At 31.7% G+C, this 23472-nt stretch overlaps 1 protein-coding gene across 2 annotated transcripts in view; it reads right to left on the bottom strand.

Moving 5' to 3' along the window:
* The window catches only part of LOC124360626 (protein shuttle craft-like), a 44170-nt gene extending 28549 nt beyond the window's left edge, over positions 1-15621 (bottom strand). The window contains exons 1-6 of one of the 2 annotated variants that reach the window (XM_046814392.1): positions 15463-15621; positions 13134-13564; positions 9590-9868; positions 3007-3115; positions 2511-2605; positions 1017-1193 (exon numbers count right to left, since the gene is read on the bottom strand). In XM_046814392.1, the coding sequence (XP_046670348.1) occupies positions 1017-1193; positions 2511-2605; positions 3007-3115; positions 9590-9868; positions 13134-13512 (1039 nt within the window). In that variant the 5' untranslated portion in view covers positions 13513-13564; positions 15463-15621. Of the gene's footprint in view, positions 1-1016; positions 1194-2510; positions 2606-3006; positions 3116-9589; positions 9869-13133; positions 13581-15462 lie in introns of both variants that reach the window. The other variant, XM_046814393.1, reaches the window with a different exon arrangement.
* Between the last annotated feature and the right edge of the window lie 7851 nt (positions 15622-23472).

Below are 23472 nucleotides of genomic sequence, written 5' to 3'. Positions count from 1 at the left end.
TACTAACAGTCTCTAATAGGTCACAAAAAACTAATAGTACCAAAAAATTTTATCAAATTGTTTTTTTTTTAATACGTAGTCAGCAAATATTTTTCAGTTTTTATGTTGGATAAATAAAAAAATACCTGGCTTTTTTACTTAGTAATAATACAAATAAACTATAGTCACACTGAGTTAGACTTCAATGTCTATGGAAACTATAAACATTTGAACTAAATATTCCTCTTACAACATAGTGAATATTCCACATCATGAAAATATTCATTTTTTAATAATTCAGTTGTATACCTCTTCCAAGAAACAATCTACAGTTGGATGATAAAACAAAAATAGTTACTTTATAACCCTTGATTTTCATAGTATCAATGTATCAATATACTGTAGAGTATAAAAATCCTGTGAGAACTGGATGCAACATTGAAATTTACTGACAAAAACTAACTTTAAGTTGCCACCATGTTACAACTTGATTGCTACTTTCATGTTTTCACGTGTCAGCTCATACTGAAGATAATTTCCTGAGTTTCCAGTTAAAACCACTCAATTCAAATTAACTAAAAAAGCCAAAGAATGTCTTACTTTACCAGGTGAAGAGAGGATTAATAAGCCCTCTCTAACCCTTAATCTGGGGACCAATGGTTTAAAGTTGACTTCCGAACCACCACCAATTGTTGGGCAGGCGGGCTACGAGCTGCCTTGCAAGGGCAGGATCACTCAGCGGTCACCCTTCCAAGCAGTAGTCACGTTCAACGTTGCTTGATTTGATTATCTTGCAATAACCACCTATGGTTAGCCAACGGCTACACTGTGCCATTGGCTAACTCATTTATTTAAGAAAATATGAAAAACTCGTCTTATGTTTGACTGAGATTTTGTTTTAAACAGACCCTTTTAGTCCTAACATCTAGTTCTACACTGCATGAAACCAGTTTAATATAGTCTATTATTATTGAGGTAGGAAAAAAATGATTTATTGTACAGTATGACTAAAAACAATTACAAAATAAGAACATTACCAGCTCTTGAAGTATTGGCCCATTTAATGATACAACGTAAGTGAAGTACATGATAGCAGTTGAGACAACACCAGGTTTGATCAGACTGACGTACATGCTCACAACACACAAGACACTCCAGTGTGCCTCTATTCAGCTGGTCTGTCAGTCTATCTCGCTGCGATGCTGCATCATCCACTACAACATAACCACAACAGATACATTTACAAGCTTTCTCCAGCAAGAACAGGTAATTGTTTCTTAAAAAATAATTTAATTCACGTGTACTTACAATCTCTAATCCATTAAAGTACTCCCTCCCACCATGATGCACTTCCAGTGCTTCATTCTATCCTTGTAAGCTCCCTGTTAGGCCTCATTAGGGATCTCTCATAGACAGGTCATCAGAGATTCTTTTAACCCTCCAAGAGTAGGAGCTCTTTACTGATTCTTTTATAATGAGAAATAAAATGAAGGTGGTACCACGCCAGCCCTATTTTAAAATTACTGGAATACAATTGAATCCTTATTTTAGTAAATAATACATGTGATCTTTTGCAGATATGAGTTTATTTTTCCTTGCACATACTATCTCATTTTTCCAGATAGGTTTTACAGAGTGAAGGAAGTCCAATTTTTCAAGAATAAACCATCAGAAATGATGGCCTTGAAATGTCTGCATGATCGTACTTTCCAGAAGCAATGTACCAAAACTAAACTAAATACAATAATTGACTTTTTTTACAAAACTTACAAAACTCTCTTATTTATAATTAATATCTATAATACAAAATAAAAAACTAGCTTTCTTTAACAAATATATGTGTAACAAATAAATTCCTTTTTATCTGTAATCTGTTAATTTTACTATATTCTCTTGTTTTATCCGGATTTTCTTTATAATCCAAATAATTAAGCATGTACCTCGTAGAAAATAGTTTAATAGCAACTCTTTGGAAATCAATTGTTTTTTAATACACCATTTTTTTCTTTAACAAATAAAACAGAAATTATTTTCTGGATATACCTTGTATGGTATATGAAATTTGCATTTTTGTTGAAATAGCTTCTCAATTATTTTGTATACATAGAAATTTAAATTTTTATTAAGTGAATTTAAACACTGATAACTTTTTTTCTTTGCACTTTGATAACTAAGAAGATGTTATTTAAATGTTACTAACACTAAGGCAGCTTTGTTATGTATTTTAAATAGCAAAGATCAAAATTAAATTAAACATCATAATTTCTTAAAGTTCCAAAGAAACTACATATTAGTTTCATCATATAAATGAATATTTATTGATACTTTTGAATTTATACATTTAGTACCAAAACTTATTTTTCTCACATTAACAATTTAACAATAAAATATTTTGTGCCTTAAAAACATTCAACATTGTTTCAGGTGACATTTTTTAATACTAATGTTACACATCTATTTAAATAAATAACAGGTAATAACATTTTTAATAACACACAGAAATTAAAATATAAATGAGCTTTGTATCTTACCTCCTTTGGACTGAGATCGTTCTCTACGGGGAGATACACCTGAGCTTGAGATCTTAGGGGACGAGTACCGCTGGTTCGAGTGGTAATGATCTTGCCTAAAGTAACAAGTAATATTTTAATATGGGAGTTGAGCTTTATGAACATGTTTAATCTATATCTTAAATTGCTAAAGCAATTGTTTTCATTTTCCTCCTTACCTGGACCTATATAACTTGCATTAGTCAAAAAAAGAATTCAATACAGAAGCATTTTTCCAGCAGACTAAGTTGCTGACTAGCTTAGAATGCAAAACATTTATAATTTAAAATCATTAAAAATACTATTTCTGTTTAACAAAATGTGGTGGTAAGAAATAGAATAAATTGAAATCAAATGTATTAACTTGGATATTATATATATATATATATATATATATATATACATATATACATATATATATATAAAAGAAAGAAAAGCTGAATTTTTAGGAAAATAGAGCTTTGTTAGTAGGACTTACGATTTGGTGGGACGAGAGAAAACTTTACTATCCGAACTTCGAGACGAGGATTTGTCTGGAGGAGCCCTTGGCCGCCACCTTGATGATTCCTGGGACGTAGAAGCTGCAGCTGAAACGTATTAATATACAAGCTTCGACACAGTTATAATGTGAACCATATAATACAAAATCACGTATTATATGGCAGTTATATATATCACAATATATATCGATATATATAGTTATATATATCGTATTATATTATCACAACAATTGCAGTTGCTGTAATTATCTAGTTACTTACAATAAACCATAATTACTTCATACCTTGTTTAGGCAATAAATTTTAAAAGTTATGTTTCTAATACTAAAACATACAATATTTCTCTAAAATGAAATAATTTTGTCTTTTTCAGCCTTGGGCTGTGATGTACCTTGCATATGATAATGCAACCTGTGTAAGCACATAATACTATGACATGTATTGCAAAATGTGGGTGCTAAGATCAGTACTTATGTAAAATAATATCTTCAGATCACTAAACATTTCTGACTTATATTCAGTATTAAGAAAGCAATTAATTGTGCACATTGGCTGAGCATTAGCAAAACTTAACATTGCACAAGACAAGTTGAGAAAGAATTGAGCTATAGACTTGAAATTGTTTTAAACTTTGCTATCAATCAAGGGGCTGATATAACTCTACTGTCTGTTTTTCCATAAGGCCTATATCTCAAAAACAAATTGAATTATAAACTTAAAATCTTGCTTATTTATTAATGAAGCTTATTCTACATGGACATGATAGGTTGTGAAGGTGGTGTATGTCCCTCCCTGGGATTGGACTAAGCATCACCGAACCCTAACTGCACACTAGATATATTGAGAAAAAATTAGACTTAATTTGCATGGAATTTCAGTGAAGAATGTTACGTGACATGGTGTGGCATACTTATACTTTGTTTCTACTTGAGTTTTATAACTCAATGTTTTAAAACTGTACAAAAATATAGTACATATTAGTGTTTAACAAAATATTTCAAAAATTTGTATAGTAATATTTTGTTGGCTGAGTGTTAGCTAAGTGTATCAATCAGGAGGCTGAATAAATGTCTCTTCTGTCTTTTTTTCCATACGATATCTCAACAATGAATTGAATTACAGACTTGAAAATTTGCTAGAACTTTCATTCTTACATTGGCAAAATCAAGTTCGATGATGTCCCATGTCCTTCCAGGGGATTTGGCTGAGCATTAGTAAAACCTATTACTCAGGGTGTTATCTCAAGAATAAACTGAACTTTAGACTTGAAGTTCTGTATGAAACTTGATTTATAAATAGTAAGATCAATTTATATTATCTTTGCCTCTTTTCAGAATTAATAAATTACTTACAAAGGGTAATTTGTAAAGTAAATTTCTAAGCCATCTGGTTTGTTAAATGTTTAGTTGAAGAGACAAACTGGTGAGAACAAAAAACAGTTGAAGTATTACATAATGATGTCTTATGCAAACTACAGTGCGAACAAAATGTAACACCAGTTCTTGCTGCTTCAGGTGCTTGAGATGAAGAAAGAAGACTGCTTCCAGGATTCCAGGATGTGAAGATTCACTGCAGTGAGTATTTTCAACTCTGTAAAGAGTTGACAACAAGATTCTTTAGGCTGGAGACTCCTTAGAACCCTGATTGCTCTTTTCTGGTGGATAAAAGAGCTACTGCAAATTGCCTGCTGTAGTGCCCCCCATACCATAATCCCATACCGAAGGTTAGATTCATAGAGGGTGTAGTAAGCGATCTTTGCCATTTCTGTATCACTAATACTTTTTATTCTGCGGATTACATACAATGCTGTGCTGAGCTTGTTACAAAGGCAATGTATATGGTTTCGTTATAGGTTTTAAAAGGTACAACACCCTTTGGTGTGTTATACCTTTTATAACCTATAAGGATAGCAAATGTCCAAAATCCTGTTATCCTTTCAAATCTTCCATCGTCAATAACAAATTTTTAACAAACAATCAATATGGCTAGTCCATGCAAGACGTTATCAATTATTATACTCAGGCACTTTGAAGTGATAGTTTCCTCCAGACTTGGTAGTCTTCCTCTTGTTTCTTTGTGCCTTCGTAGAACAAGCTGAACAAGTCGTTTTATTCTCATTTACAGCAAGATCATTTCCTTGGCTGTACTCTATTGCCATGTTTGGAGTGGTTCTTTTTGACCCAGAAGGAGGACCATATCGTCAGCATACATCAGTGTATGGCTGTAGTTTTGCATATAGCTAGAGAAGTCATTTGTATATAAAATAAACAAAATGGGCTCTAGAACACATCTTTGTGGTACATTGTGATTAATGGTCTGTGGTAGTGACTTTATCTGTTGTGTTAGTACGTTGCTGGTGTGGTTTATTCCAACAATTTGTCTTCATTCTGTCAGGTAATATTTTATCCAGTCAATGGCAATTCTTTTACTCAAAGATTAGTCAATTTGTCTAAAAGATATGTGTGCTAAGACAGTCGAAGGCCTTAAGAGTAGTCAAGCATGATAGCAGTAACTGTCTTGCCTTCTTTCAGTTGGTCAATTAGGAATTCAACAAGGCTAAAAGTGCTGTTGTTGTCGATCTCCCAATCTGAAATCTGTGTTGCTGAGATGTAAGGAGTTTGCTGTTTGACAAGTGTTGTAGGAATCTGCTCAAAAATAATTTTTCCATAACTTTAGAAAAAGTTATATTAGTGATATCTGCCGGTAGTTAGCTGGTTGGTTGGTGTTTCCTTACTTGTTTCAAAAGAAAAAAAAAGAAAAGAAACTGCCAGAGAAATAATATCTTTCTCATTTAAAAGAGTAGTTGTATTTCTTTATTTACTGAATGTAACTAAGATATATTAAATCTAAAATTAAACAGACATATTCAAATACCAAAGAGTAACTTCAGAGACAGAGAGTCATCATTTTCAGTCTCTTTATCTTATGGCTGACATTGGTATAATTAATTAAGAAACTCTTAATTAACTAAGTAGTCATATATTTATATGATATACGGTCATGTGAAAAAAACCATTCACCTAAATAGTTCATACTGTTCCAAACTTAAGTTTTTTCAGGATTTTATATAAAGAGACTTCTAAAATTATCTGTTTTAATATCCATATTCTTCAGCCATATTTATAAAAAGATTTATTTTGTATTTTAAATAATTAAAAAGGTAAAAATTAATCCAAGAACATATTTATGCACTATTATGTAATTATTTTCAAAATTAATAACACAAAATTAAGTGTGTACCGTGTTATTTTCTATTGTTTTATGTGTTATTATGTAATACAAATTCAAAAGTAAAACAACTTTCACATGGTATTCATTAAAGTAACTAAAACAAGAGAATTAATACCCAGAAACAAAACAATGAAATACTTGTTTTTCATTTTATACGTTAGACTGGTTGCATTTAATGAAAAATTTGGAAAATAATATATTTTTATTTGATAATAATTCTTTATTTTACTCATAACAAGTGAGTTTCTAGATTTTTGTGAGCTAATCAATGGAAGACTGCCATGAACTTGGTGAATCATCAGTTATGTCATTTTCATATATCACAATATGATCAACAAACATAACTATAATAGATACATTTCAATAAACAGCCACAATAAATTATGACTATAAGCTACATCTAACTGATAAGAGTATAGAGTTATACAAACACAAACACTATTCATCAAAAGACAGGACAAAAGTTTTTGTCCAGAAGCCAGGAGGCAATTTGTGTTGTATATGCACACAATCTAGTCTATTGAAATCAATGAGAAGAATTTATTCTAAGAAAGAAACCAATCGTCAGTTTCAGTTGCAGTAGTTTAGTCGGGGTCAAATTGGAAGCCTATTAAAAGATTAAAAATATTAATTGTTTACTCAGACCACATTTTAAGGTTTTCACACTTAAAACCAACCACCAGTCACTCAAATAATATTTAGTTACATCACCTATAAAAAAGGAACAAAAAACAGATAACAAGTTGGAAGTTGCCATTTTCAGCAAAATAATGGGTATTGAAATGGTTGGCTGATGCTAATTGAACTTATGAATCTGCTAGTTGATTTTACTTAACGACAAACAAGTTTATAAAGTGGTGTGAAAAATCTTTATCATTTAATAATTTTAATCCTTTTTATACACTCCCACTTTGACCCTCATCAAAACTAGCATGGCTGATGGTTCATTTCTATCTTATGGGGAATTCCTTTAATGATTTCTAAAAACAAGATTGAGTGTTTATACAATGGAAATAGGCTCTAGGCTTCTAGTTTTATGGAGTAAATAACATTTAACTACTACAGTAAATAATGATACCTTGTAGCTTTTAACTATAATGGTTATTAATTGGTATTTAAAAAGTATATACTTAGAATGCATTATATATTAATGTTATAAATACAAAATGAAACCTCTGTCCATTAAATAATTTATGTTCTCGTAGTTAGAATACTACAAAATTTCAACTTAATGATATGAAAGATAATAAAGAAAAGAGAGTGTCCCAGTGTTTCCATCTGTAGTAAAACAAAAACTTAATACTACATTCAACTTTTATATACAAAAGGCAAGAACTTCACTCATAACGAATGTTAGAATACATATATTATGAGTAGTTGTATTTAATGTATTATATGTAATTATTCCTCTATATACAGTATTTGTATTTAAAACATTGACTACGAAGTAACTATGTGGCCAATATTGGGTCATAAATATTCATCTGTTATTGTAGCACGAATTAGTGAAATTGTTAAGTACCAATTTTAATGGATCCAAATCTTGAATTTGTAACATCAGCTAAATGGGTTACAACAGAAAACAAAAACAAAACAAATATTGACACATTTCACCAGTTTATACTTTTGGAGTAAACCATACCTGCGAAATGCTAATGGCAGCATCTATACAATATTAATTTATATATTTGATAATAAGTTAAGACTTTCTTCCTATAAATTACATTATAATGTTGAAATCTTTCTGAAACTTCTAAACTATGAAGGTATTTTCACATTATCCATTAAAAATTATTAATAACATCCAAAATATCAAGTAAAACTTACAATTTCCAAATCATACTATTAATTTATCCAGTAAACACCACAAGCATTTTAAATACTTACTACCAAAGGAAATATGTCTAGTAATACCTCTGCTTCAGAGTTGCACAAATTCATACAATACTACAGAAACCCCCCTTTTTACAAAAAATGTCATAAGAGAATAGTAATTTAGTAAAAATGTTATACACTGAATATTCTATTTTAACTATAACTGTCATAATTAAAGATATTTTCACATCATAACTTTTTTAAATCTTTCCTTCCTCTAGATTTCATTAATTATACTTACCTATTTGTTTATTTAGTTATTTTTAGACATACATAATTAATGTGTTATAATTAATGTTAATAATCAAATTTGAAAGGTTGGCTCCTAAAATTAAATATCCCAGTAAGAACAGGCCAGTTACCCTTATGAGAAGTCCCCAAGTTTTAAAATTGAAATATACCTTACAAAACATTTCTGCCACAATATAAACATCAAAAGATAGAGAATGATTTCTTGAAATGCAAAAAAGAATCCCTCCTCTGCCACATATTTTAGGATGCCTAAAAATACTTCCTAGTCAACCGCGATAAGCACGAAGTGTGCACCACCCATTTCAAAGGCTTTTTGTGAATTAAAAAACTCTCCAAAGGACACAAAGTATAATTGAAAATAATCATGTTTGGTGTTAGGTCAAAGTCTATCATTCGAATATATTCGACTACGGCATGGGAAGAGTTAAGAATAAAATTCATGTTCTGAACGTTCACCCAAAAAGAACCATTTTAATTTGCAACACCTTCTAAAATGTACAAATTTACAGTAGTCATACAGACAACTAGAAACTGTAAAACAAAAATCTATTCTTTTTACAAATTTGGTAGTACAATACAGGGTGAGGCAGACCACCCGTCCGCAATATATAGCAGCTGAACCGAGAAACCTACCTTCTCCTTTTTAATGATAACTCCTTTATTTTGAGCCCAAAGAACTCAGGAAAGATTTAACGCCCAAAATGACATTTTGGGGGATTAGGCTCATTTTTGAAAGATTTTCAAATTTAAAGTTAGGTCGAGCCGTACCTCATTTTAAAGGTTCACTGATCATATTGAAAAGTTTTAATTTATTTCCCTTCTTATAATACAGATTGGTTCTAAATGTCACAGTTCTATAGTTTCACAGTACCCACCCCCAGTTCTTTGCGGTTGAAATATGGGGATTTTCATTAAAACAAAGAAGGTTGGGTTCTCGGTTCAGCCTCTATACTTCATGGACTAGTGATCAGCCTCACCCTGTATACAATAGTAATTAAATATATGGCAAGTTCAAATACAGTATATTATTTTGGTTACTTACATGAGTTAGTTATGATTAAGAGTATTATTTAGATTCTATTTTACTTTTAAACTAGATCATGTTCTCAATAAGGAACAATATGTATATACTTTAAGGAGGTGTACAAAACTTAAAATAAGCTATATTTACCTTTACATAAAATGAACACTACAGTATCTTACCTCTAGAAGAACCAGAGACATTACTGTTAGAGGAGGCTAGGCCAGCTGCCTCTTGAAGCAGCTTTTTCCTACCCTCTTCTTTAGATTGTTCAATATTTAATTGTCTTTGGTTGTCCATGTTGCGGGTCTTTACTTTATTGAAGTTTCTCTTGTGGTTATAAGTAACATCTCGTACAGATGTTCCTGTACCAGAGGGTTTAGATGTTGCTCCGTTGTTCCTGCAGTCTCTACTATTTGATGCTGATTGTGTACGGTTGGAATGTTCATGATAAGAACTTTCTGTAAAATTATTAATTATTATTAATTAATTAATTTAACAGATTATAAACAGATCTACAACAGTATAATGAGAAAACAACTATACAGTCTAAGTCACTTACTCACTAATGCTAAACTACCAACTTCCAAATGTAACGCTTGAAATTAAGTGAGTCTGAGACCTAAACAATTGGAAAAGGTTTGAAAACCCGTAATAGGTTTTATTTAATTTTATTGCATTTTTATAGTACATATTCTTGAATATCTAAAATTTATCAAACATCTCTGCAAGAAATTTATGAATACTATGAATTATTATGCTGTATCAATGGAACTACGTGAAGTTTGGTATACATTGTTTAGGAATGCTCAATGGAAAAATAATCATTAAACATTGTGTTTGATAGAAAAGATAAAATTGTTCAAATCATTACATCAATACACAATAACAATCAAACACAATTTACATAAAAATGGTAAATTTTAAATGGGTTGAAATCTGAACAAAATCTGAAAAATCAGTTTAAAACACTACAAAAGTACATTCAGATCATAAATTTTCAACAATGAATTAATAGTTATTTGTAATGTATATCAAAATATTGTGATTATGATATTATGGTTAGTAATGGCTTTCTTACAAAAAAAAGAAGAATTTTAAATTACCCAGTAATTGAACTCTTCCATCTACATATCTATAATATCATCTACAAACCTATATCACTACATGTTTCCAAATTTTTAATTTAGGTACATAAGTTTGTTGCTTGTGTTAGACTTTTAAGAACTAATCTTTATATAAGGGTGTTTATCGATTTTGAGAGAATAGATTATTATGGAAGAGTGAACTAAACGATTTTCCAACAAAATCAATTCTTGAGAACACATTAAAAATCTTTTCATGAATTTTAAAGTAAAGAATATGACAAAATATGAAGTCTGTAATTGGATTCTTGAATTTTTCAAATGTAAATATAGAATAGAATATGTTATGTTAAATATAATTTTAAAGATCTTCAAAATAAAACACTTTTGAAAGCAAAACTATTTTTTTATTTTAAAATGGTGACGGAAAGACTTTGGAGGATAACTCTACATTAACCTTGTAATAAATGCAGTTGAAAAATATTGTTTTTAATTATTTTTATATTTACTTTTACAATAAACGTACAATAATTTAGATATGAAACAACATAATTTTTAAGAGGTCTCCCTTTAGTACAGACCCAAATTAAAAACAATTCTAAATGACCATATCTCACAATTTCTAAATATTAATATGTTGCACATTATTTATCATTTAGCTTGTCTTTGCAACCTAGATAACATTTGTGTTTGGAAAGCTACCTAGATTGTTTGTAGCTTTAATAGTATTCACATTAGAATAAAAATTGTGATTGAAATTGTTTCTATCTTCAATAGTACTCACATTTGAATAAAAAGTGTTTTTCAGCATCACTTTAACATAGTTTTGATTTTATAATAAAATGTTAATGTAATTAAAGTTTACTAAATGAAGTCAAAATAACTCAAAATCTAAAAAACGGCTGCTTACAATAAATATCACATTTATATTCTGTTAAATGTTTTATTCGAATGAAAATTGGTTGTGTAGTTTTTCTATTATGAATAAACAAATAATTACACTAAGTGATGTTTATACATTTGTAACATAAATAGTATTAATTTGATTTATTAATCTCAACTGTTTGAAAAACTGTCTTGAAAGTCTATTGATTATCCAAATAACACTTCTCCTTTAATCAACTGGAAATCAATGAAATAATCACTAACTGAATGCTAAGTTTTGTATAAGCTTTTTATAGCTTAATAAAAGGTCTCCAATGATTTTTGAAAGATCATTATTTAACATATAAAGTGATTAAAGTCCAAAACACCAACAATTTATTGGAATACTAAGGCAGAGGGTCTCTAAGAATGCTACTGTCCTCAAATCTAAAAGAATTCCATAGTTGTCTTGCTAAAGAATAGAAACAGAAAAATACTGTTTTACGTTAAACAGGTTGTATTTTATTTATTGTAAAACATTTAAGTGTTATGTAATTTTAACAATAAAATTTATACATCACAATCTGTAATAAGTATATTATTCTAGTATATATGAGATGACTATCATACTGGTTTATGTGAAGGGCAACAATAAAAAATCTGCATGTTCAGTGACAACAATATGCCACTGCACTGCACATTTTTTCATATTTTTAAAGGAGGTAAATATAATTATGAAAAACATCCATTTTCACAAAATATTCCAATCACTAGGGACTTCCCCTTACCATTAAAAGTTTGATGTGGGCCAACTTAAAGGATATTTAGTTTTAAGAATTTTACAATTTAAAATTGTTACAAATTTACTTTTTCTTTCTCTTTTTCCCTCTCCTTTCTGTAACTCTCTCCATATCTATCCTTGTCTGTCTAAACATGAAAAATTATATTGTCATAGATAAATTTGACAAAATAATAAATCTTAAATAAATAAAATAGGGTACTTTGGGATTATACCGACCACACCAGTATGAAGAACACAAAAATATAAATTTATAGAAACAAACATGATAGAACGAAAAAACAACTGTTTAATTACAAATTACAAACTTACAAGCATTTCCAGGTATTGTGATCGGTATTGTCGTCGCTGTTATCTTATCTTTCTCGAGAATCCCGGTTACGGCAGGCCGCGCGGCATCACATGATTTGCACGGTACATAATTACCTTTCCATTACAATTCAATTTATATTTCTGATCAGCCTCTCTAGAATTTGATATTTTACTGATAGGTACTATCTCGAGGGATGTTTTTCTTTCGTTGACATCAGCGCTGCGCAGCACCGAAGGTGCTGCCGAAGCCGCGCTGATGGCCAGAGGCACTCGCATTTTGGGTGGCAGAGTGTGATCAAGAATAAAAACAAGTTTTTATTGTTTTTGTTTTTTCAAGAAAGAGTTTAGTTTTTGTTTGGTAATGTTTGTTTTTGTTGAATTTTTGTGTTTGGAGAAATGTAGGGGTAAAACACGGAAGTACAACAAAGCGACGCACCAGCTGAACGGGCGGCGAGACTCTGCAATCACGTTATCTACTAGACCGCTCGACTTTGATCTCTGTCTGAGGATGGGGAGGGGTTTGCGATAAGACAATTCCTGTTTTATATTGAAGAAATATTGTTCTACGCTAATCTAGTAATCAGTAGAAGCAAAATGTCAAATAACGATTCATGTCTGGGTGTGGTCGGTATAATCCCAAAGTACCTAAAATAGTTTTAAACTTACCTTGGAATTGAGCAAAATTTGACGACTGATATGAAGAGCTTGGTATGAATTCTCCAGCAGTAGGAGTGAGTCGAGAGTTTGCTGCCCTTGCTAAAATATCACTATCAATTTCCACATTGTACATGTTCTCATCCACACGAGAAGAGTTGTAGTTACTACCAGATGAGGCTGTATCTCTAGAATACGGACCAGCACCATTCATGAATGTCTGGGATTGTTGAGGATAAGAGTGGCTAACCTCTTCATTATTTTGTGGAACACTATAGTCCACCCAATTCTCATATGACCGATTTCCATCATATTGTTGATAATAGGGGTAAGAATTATGATAGAAGTTTTGATTTCTATTTGTACTGTAGTTCCTCCCCCAATGAGACATTGAAGAAGAGGGTTTGGGGATTTATCCCCTCTCTTATAGGACAAGTCAAGCTCTGCAAAATATACATACTGGATGAGAGTTATATAAATCTATATGTTAAACGTTTTAACATGATATGTAATCTTATTTTCTGAACTTAACATTGGAAGTTTTCTTTGTTTATTACAGTAAAATTATGAAACACTTTCATTGCTGGGCTATACTAAGATTACTGTAACTGAGATACTTATTATTAACATAGCAATGTGTATATTTGTCAACATGATAAATGTGTTTTGTGAATTATATAAAATCGTTGTACTCTTAAAGTTTTCCATGTTTAATGTAAATACACTTTAAAAGACCTTCACTGCTAGGTTTTATTTACCTAACTGAGGATAACTCGTATTAATGCAGTAACATGTTTATTTTGCAACGAGTTAAATTTGTTTGGTGAATTATATGGTAAATCCCTGATTATAAGAATTTCAATTATTAGAAACCCATAAAATATTATTTTTTATTTATTTATATGAAATATATAACAGCAACTTATTCAAAATTAAAATTGTTTTGCTGTAAACTAAATTTATTTCTAAATATTGATATTTTTAAAAATGTCTCAAACCTGAATAATAGTTGAGCAGATTAAAAATCATGATAGCCAGCTCCAGGTTTTAACATGCTTATATACAGGCCCAGGTCCAATGCAGTAAATCTTCTACATACTAAAAGAGTAAATATCAGCTATTTTGTATTGAAAGTTACTTTACGTAACTTACATGTGTTATTGTTTGATTATTATTCTCGTGTTTAATGAATTTACATTTTGTTGATTAGACATTATTATTCATTTATAATTATTAATTTATAACTAGGCTAGCTATTAATTGTTATTTTCTTGATATCTGCAAGTTGGTAAATTACAGGGTTACTAATAATTGTGTATGGTTTGTTTTTCTTTTTTGCTTATTATTGATTGCTACAGTTAGAACAGGGAATTCAAATTGAAAGTTACTATAACTCTTATTGGAATGTATACATGGAATTAAATATTATTTATGAGTTAATCGGCTAAATTGCAAGTCAACTTTGTATATTTAATTGAAAGTTTATAACTAGGCTATCTATGTTATCTTATAAACTACATTAAGTAATATTATCAGATGACTGATGTAATGTGGTTCCAAAACTTACTGATTTTATATATATATATATATATATACTATAACATTTTCTTTTACAAAATATCCAAAGGATTTAATATTAGGAATGTATGCCTAATCTGTCTGGTCTGCGATATTTTTGGACACTGGCAATCAAACAGAATTTTCTGTTTTCTAATTTCACTTTATATGGTTAGAGGCTAGGAAATGGTTATTTCTAAGCCTGGCTGTAAGGTCGTGCTATGGATTGTGTTCCATTGAGATTTCTGTTTTCAGTAATTTAAGCTAGATTCATTCGATGGAAAATAGATATAATTTTCGGTCATCTAAACCAAAAAACCCAATCCTTCCAAATTGTCTCTACATCCTTTAGGATACAATTTAAAATTCATCATCTCCTAAGCCTATCTTTATAATATGATTAATTAGAGCCCAACAAATCTATAACTTTTACTAGTATTTTCACACGACCTCTATCTCTATTTAGTAAAGTTACCTATAGGCCTATTTTATAGTGATGTTAAATGAGTTTTTTGTTTCCAGAAGTTAAATACAATCTAATACAAAAACTGAAAACAAATCACTTTGTTTGCAGTAAGGGCAGGAATGCAAGTAGTTTTGCACTTAGGCTCTTTTGGTGTAATTTTGTTTAGTAGCCTATATATCAGTCTATGTTTGCTTTAAATTTGTTGTATAGCTTGCACTAATATTACACAATTTAATAGGATGATGAATAATAGCCAAGTTGGCAGTTTTAAGATAGATGGGGAAATTATTATTTGAAAGCTGAATTTTCTGTACTTACCTCCAATTAGTAACTATGAGATGAATTCTGAAGATAATTAACAGTTCCAAACATGAAAATTACCTGCACCAAAGAAAATAAAATATCCACCTAACCTTAAATTTTGAGAGGACTGACTAAGAGTGAGGACGGTTGTGGGAGGAGGTATGTTTTTTGTGTCCTTGTTGATGTCACAAGTGAAACTAACTTTTAAATTTCTTTGGAAAAAATAGTTACACAAAAACTGTACAACTTATGCTTAATATACTCTATGTTTTCGGTGCTAAAAAGACTCAGGATTATATACGTAATTGGAAATTATATACATTAAAGATTCCTCGTAGTGGACAGCAAAGTTTTATTGGGGCTGTAATTTATTTTTTTAAGTGATATCCGAGTATGAGTTTTATAAACTATAAATAAAATTATATCGTTGTAACTAAAAACAACTAGTAGCTTCTCACGAAACTTCTCTTAAATTAATTTTGTGAATGCATGCTAACATACAGTTCCATTGATGACAAATATTTTTATAACAAATTAAAAAAAAACATATACAATATGAAATTAATATTCCTATAGGTGCATACATAGATATTATCCTTAATTGGGTCCCTTTCAAAAATATTTGAATAAATATTCCAAAGCAACAAAATTGAAATCACGCATTTTAGTTCTTTATACGATTAAACTAGCGAATGCACTAGTTGAACACATGGATACATATAGATAGATAGCTGCACTATATTACTCTATATGATTCCTTGCGAACAAAATAATTCAATGACAGCATAAAATACATTTCGGCCTGCTTTTTAAAACTGATGAAAGGCCTCATTGACTGTCCTAGGTTGCTGACTTGCTATACAGTATTGACTTTGCGGTCTTTTGTAGTACCGAGATCCAAACTCGTCTTTCGGCGGTGATACCTACTTACAAGCTAGCATTTTCTGAAATTAACTTCTTCGGTATCTCTTGCTTCATTCAAGAAAAAAGTTCGTGGAGTGTTAGTGAAGTATAATTCAATTCATATGGCCTGTCCTTTATAGTGTTGATTCAGTGCTTCACCTGTACTGTATTCAATAAAATACATCAATATTCACTTTTGTCACCATCAAAATTTGTTTCGATTTTTTTGTTTTTATTTTATGGGATTATATTATTTAATTATTTTTTATTGGCTATCAACAAGTAAGACCATGTTCTAAGTTTATTATATTCTTTGAAATTTGTTTTGCATAATGAATTTCTACCTTCAAATCATATGCACATATTTGGTTTCTCGTCATTGTCTGAACGTTGGCGAAACAAATCACTCAGAAGGTTAGATAATTTTCACTTCTGTGTATCAGTCTTCAGCACGATATCTTTAAAAATAAAGACTTAAAATGTGTCATGGTGCATAATTTCTATATAAACGACGTGAAGTAGATTATAATACATGCCAATTCATGGAAACTGATTGTTAGCGAAGCCTACCTTTCAGCAGCGAATCCCGAGATAGGATTGTCAAGACATATGCACTTAAAAATGTGCGTATTTAGCAAAATACGCAGTGCATTTTAAACTGCATTTAGCAAATGCAGTGCAGTGATCATTATTAGAAATTACATTTCAGTAGTGTATTTAGTGTCTATGTCATATTTCAAAGGCTTCCTAAAGTAATCCTGATATAAATAGGAAAATGTATAATAGTGTCTTTCGGGTAAGCCATGTGTATAAAATATTAATATGTCTTCTGTTTCACTTTTCTAGGATGGATTCCACATTTGTTCCTACAGGGAGATCACTCGAAACACGAGCTCAAAAAACCAAAGTGCTATACTCCCGGAGGCCAGTGATGGCAATTGGAAAAGAACTACATCTTAAAACTTATTCCATCTCGTTTCTCTGTGAAGTTTCGACAGATTTTTTGAGAAATATCATATGCAACACTAATAAAATCACGGCAATTTCCCACAGTCTCTGAAGTATGCTATGTTCATTTGGAAATCATTATCTCTTCACTATCTCTTCAATTTCGTGTTATTTATCTCATGTTTCTAAAGACTCCTAGAGGAGAATTATATTGAATGTAGTGATAATAAGAACATTTTATAATAGTATTATGGGATAAATTACGTTTATTTGTAAAATCCCAATCTCAGCACTCTCAATCCTCTTTCACTGACTCCCCTCAGAATCTTAGAACGAAAAGATAACTCTTCCCTAGTATTCGCAATTCAAACGATTATAATTTTTAAACAAATAAATCTCTGCAACTTACTTTTTATAGTTGCTTTATGTTACGTTTCAAATGACTCCTTGAGAAGCGTCATCTATAACCCTGACCTAAACTGGAAAATCTCCCAATATATATCTGGAGAAAGCTAGAATAATTTAGTAAATTCCATATTTATATTCTATCCTGTCTTACATCACTAGGATTGATTCCACAATAATTTCTTCCAACGGTACCGTCATTCGGAGCAATCGTTTTTAAAATGACTCCTATATAGTACAGCGTAATTTTGAACTCCAATGAAACTACCTTTCTTCCTTGAATTAAAAACATATTCATCAAAATATAAACTATTGATAAAAGTTACTATGGCAGCCTTTCGACAACCACTAAACCAATGACGCCAGTAAGTATAAAAAATACGGTTTTATTCATTCATAACTTTTCTAAATAGTACGAATGTATCTAAATTGTATGTGTTATAGCTAATGTGCTTATTTCATTAATGTTGGTGACCGGGTGTCTTGAGTCGCTGTGGTACCAAGTTTCTCCACTGAATAAACACCATCTCTTAAAATCAAAGACATGACTTTATTGCGATGTTTTGGGTTCAAGAACCTTTGTGAGCTTATTCGGGGTTCATCGTGTGTATTGCTTCCTGCAAACCTCATGAACGTGTACTTTTTTACTAATATCAGTTTGATTTCTCAAATTATCTTGCACAATTCCACTGCGCTGATTAATTTTCTCGATGCCTTTATTAACATTTACACATTGTATTGTCAGTAAAGTATAGGTACCGGTACCCCAAAAGCAAAATAACTTATTTTCGTATAAAATAACTTGGTATAGTAGTTTGACAAGTTGAAAATAGTATGCTAATTGTTTGTATATTGTTAATATAAGGACATATTTTCTTTCGCTTGAAGACAATGTTTGTTTATTAATTATATTAAAGTAAAATATAATATTAAAATACACAATTACTATTAAAAACGTGCTACTTAATAACAGAGAGTAGTAAAATAATGTAAACTTTTTTGTACGTAGGCTTAGGCGGGAGCGTTAGCGGTATCCGCGTGTCGAGCGGGGGTTCTACTGCGTTGTAATATATGAGCTTTCTATTTCACTTATAAAACATTCTGTAACTTTTATTTCATCTTTAAAAACATTAAACTAATAACATTGTTTCAAAAAATTATCAGAGAAATGCGGTAAAGCTATTTTATTTAACCCAAAAAGCTTTGTTATTATTTCCTTGGATTATGCTGTATTTTTGTGTAACTGCACTAAACTATATATTGCTAAAAGGCCAACGTGTAATTTTACTAAGTCTGTGCACAGGCACTTCTAAAATAATTTTGGCGAATATTCTTGGCCAAACATGGATTTCACAGTCAATGTTGCTGTAGTAGGAAAAGGTTCATGAGTGCTTTCTTGGTTATGTTGGAATGGTCCCTGCACATACCATTTGAAGGGTGCAGGAGAAAAACCAAACTTAGTCCAAAAAAATCGATTTACAGATTATGATGCCATTCGATAGTCTGTGGTCCATATTTTAACATGCCAAAAGCCTTGCAGGAGAATAACTAACTGAGTTACAAGATACAGCCATTTAAAAATGTTGTACCGCAGGGGGAAAAAACTAACTCAGTCCATCTGGTTCAGGGGAAAAAGCAACTGAGTCCACAGTCAGCTGACCTTAGCGCATGCGCAAACAATCCATACTCTGTGGTTTCAGCTGTAGCAGACTAAACAACACACTCCTTATTGTCTCTGTTGTGTTAGTTTGTACTGTTTGAAGTGAAGTTTTAGGTTATTAGTGTTTATTTGGTGTGCGTATTTGAATTAGCGTTGGTGAATATTGTGTTTAGTGCCCAATCACTTGAAAATGATTGAGACGGTGAGCTGCAAAGTGAAAGTGATGATGAAGCCACTAGGGTAAGTGAAGTAAAAACTACGAAAAAAAACGAAAAATAACTGGGAGAGTTAGGGATGTCGCCAAAAAGCTACGGGCTTGCTCATATGAAACGGGTGAAGATTGCCGTTGTAAACGATACGAATGTTTTCAACAAGTTACACCAGAAGAGAGAAATTCCTTAATTAAACAATTCAATGACATAGGGCGTGAAGGGAGGTACCAATGCTCAAAACAGCTACTTGGGTGGACTAATTGCGTTGCATCCTGTTTTCTCGGAGGAGAACCTCGGCTAGACGAAAACCAAGCTAGAATGAACGAAGGTTCTTTTTCATACAAAGTTAGAGTTGTGAGAGATGAGTCTGCCGTTGAGATCCCTGTTTGTTTTAAGGCCTTTCAGTCTCTTTTTGGTGTTAAACCTTTTTAGGCTACACAGAAATCAAGCAGTCAATAATGACCACTGGTAAATCTCCCGTAGATAACAGAGGAAAACATTTTAATCGACCTCGTAAAGTCCCAGAGGCTACACGCGAAGCTATGATGAGCTTTTTTTTGTTTCTTTAAAAGGTAGACGGGCTCATTACAGCTTCATGACAGTACCAAAGTGTACTTACCTGAAAATTTAAATGTCAAGGAGCTTCTGTCAATGTTTTTTAAATAAGAACCCAGGCATGGAAAATTTCCTACGAGACATTTCGACACACCTTTGTCACTGAGTTCAATATCGGGTTTGGATACCCAAGAACTGACACATGTTGTTTTGTGACGAAAATAATGCAAAGGTTTCAGGAATTGAAAGAAAGATTGCTGCAGTGTCAGTTGAAGAAAAAGAATCCCTACTTGAAGAAAAGAAAAAACTGGAGGAAGAGCAAAAAACTGCATATTACTAAGGCAGATTGGTTTTACAAGTTGAAACGTTAAAGCCAAAAAATCAGCAAAACTACGCAATGAAGTGGAGGCTATTGCGATTGATTTCGGGAAGAATCTACCGACCCCCAACATCTCCACTAGTGAAGTTTATTTTAGACGACAGTTGACATTTTACATCTTCAATGTACACATCTTGTCCACTGGGGAATCCATCATGTACACCTATGACGAGACTGTTGGTAAGAAGTGGATCTGATGATGTTGCCTCTTTTTTTGTACGATTTTGTCCAAAATTACCTGTCAATGGAAGTGAAAACCCTCTACATCTTTGCTGATTCATGCGGAGGTCAAAAATAAGAACCACACTGTAATGAAGATGTTGCACTACCTCACAACTGAAGAGAAACGGTTTGACAAAGTTATAGTGACTTTCCCAGTTAAGAGGACACTCTTATATGGAAAATGACAAAAATATGGGATTAATCCCTAAAACAGCAAAAGCTGAAACACCTGACGGTTGGAGATCTGTGTTGGAGAACGCTCGAGTAAAACCATCACCCTTCACAGTGGTTTCTTGCCAACAGAAAATGTTCAAAAAATGGGGAGAGTTTTTGGCATCCAAAGACTACAAAAATAAGTTTCTCTTTGCCGTCAGACCGGTAAAACAACTTAGATTTTTCCAAGATAAATGTCTCAGCTTAGAATATCGGAACGGATACAATGGGGCCTTTTTCACATCATCCATAAAGAAGAATGATAGAGAGAAAGAAAGAGAAGAAAAACAAAGAAAAAAAGAAGAACTTGCCTAGGCCTGAGCATATGGCTGAGCCTGAACAATCCTACAATGCACCCTTAGCACTGTCAAAGGAAAAGTGCAACGACCTAAAAGTCCTTCTAAAGTTTTGCGAAGAAGAAGGTTCAAAGGAATATTACATGAACCTTTTTGTGGGAAATGAAACAGCGATTGAGGTTTCCAGCCGTTGATGTAGCCGCTCATGAGGACTGCAGAAGCTAACTTTTAAAGGTACGTTTTGAAATCTATATCTTATTCAACTGTTTTACTATTTTTTCCAATAACTTTCCGTTAGCAGTGATTAATGAAATAATTATGTTCCTAAAACATTCTAACACAAAATTATTTGTGAAAAATAACAAACCTAAAGATACTTTGTCTTTGCAAATATTGAATTATTCACAATTTTCTTTTTGTTAGTATTTACAGTTGTGAGGATTAAAACTATATCCTATTAGTTGGATATTATTTGGTTTTTTCATTGTGTTTTAGGAAGAAGAAACCTCAAGTGAAAATGTAACCTAAAGTGGAGGTAACCAAAAGTGTGTGGGAGCTAACTAAAAGAAAGACGTTGGGACCATATCAATGAAAATGACAGACTTTCACAGTTTTCAAATATTTACATATATCTAAGTTTTGTTTTGTCCTTTTTTTCAATCAAATGTGATAATAAACCAGAAGTTAAAAAATATTGACTAGTTTGTTTCATTATTTACAGGGGAAAACCCAATTGAGTCCATCGTGTGCAGGGGAAAAACCAACTAAGTCCATGGCGTTGTTACCGGGACAATTTTTTAAAATAAACTAATTGTTGCAATGAGCTAATTTTTTTTATATTTTATAAAAAAACAGTTATACTAAACCTAGATCCAGTTTTTAAGGTCAAAAAGTTATGTTCTTTTTTTACAGACCGTTTGAAACTTTGTTTTTGCTCTCCTGAAAAATTTTAGTTTTGTGACTAAGTTGGTTTTTCTCCTGCACCCTTCATTTCATTTTGGCAAAGGTAATTTGTGATTTATAATTAGCTTATACTTTTTGAAAGCATATGTACCGTCCACCCAGTGTTCTCAATATTGCTGTTATGCCATCTAATAGCCTTTCCACAATGTTATTTCCAAGTCGGTTCTGAGGTGATTCACGTCTTCTCAGTTCATATGTTTTCAACCTTCCCATACTCTACCATAGAGGAAGTTGTAATACCTTGGTGTTGGGGATAATTGGATGGTAATGAGAAACTTAATTCAAACTATGAGTCACTGCATGTTTAAATGTATTTAGTGCTATTAATATAATCACTGTTTTACAGGCAACCACAAGGACCTAAACATTTTTGTTTTAAACCAAAACGTTAAAATCTAAATTAACAAAAAACCGTGTACATCGAGGCTTCGTGGGACTATCCTTAAGCCGGCCTTTAGGCAAAAAAGAAAAATACATCTTCCCATACTAGTTTCTAGTAGAGACGGGAAATACCGTTATTTGTCAATAACCTAGTACCAAAATAACGTGGTCAGTTTGTATTACGTTCCAGTAACCTAATATCGTCGTAACACGTTACCATCCGGCCCATCGCGCTGTTACTGATCAGACGTTATCCCTGTTACCGCGGTAGTACGCAGAGCCGCAGCTAGTGAGTGGCAGGGGATGTCGTTTGCTCCGGTCGGCAAAATTTCAGTCGTTGCAATGCAACTGCTGTTTACACATAATTTAGTTAGTCTACGAGCGAATCGCTTTACTATGGGGTCAAAAATACAGATACGTGTTTGAAAGTTAACCACAAAATAACTAACAGACTTACAATTTCGGGAATGCATTTAAATTTATATTGTTTATTTCTGCATTTATACATATGCAACAAATTATTTACGAATAATAAATTCCATTTCTGTCACTAACGGTTTTTGGTGATTACCAACCAAATTACAACTTTAAAATGTCATAACTCGGAAACTTGAGATCACCCAATTAAGACCAAATTTTCGTAAAGATTACTGTTTACAAATGTACTATTTTAGTACGTAATTTTAGACTTATATTAAAACGTTTGTTATTAAAATACCATCTCAACTTTTACTCTTGACCGAGCGGTTCAAAAGAGTCTACTTTGATCACGTTAAATGGAGCTCCTTAAAGTTATTATCCCAGGCTTGTAATTTCGTAAATCGGTATTACAAACGTTCAATTTTTAACACAGAGTTCAAGGTTTTCTTTATTTACCGCGGGCGGTGC

The sequence above is a fragment of the Homalodisca vitripennis genome, chromosome 4 (assembly GCF_021130785.1).
Source record: "Homalodisca vitripennis isolate AUS2020 chromosome 4, UT_GWSS_2.1, whole genome shotgun sequence".
NCBI classification, from domain to species: domain Eukaryota; kingdom Metazoa; phylum Arthropoda; class Insecta; order Hemiptera; family Cicadellidae; genus Homalodisca; species Homalodisca vitripennis.
The sequence above is the reverse complement of the archived record's forward strand: the minus strand, read 5'-3'. Positions and strand labels throughout refer to the sequence as shown.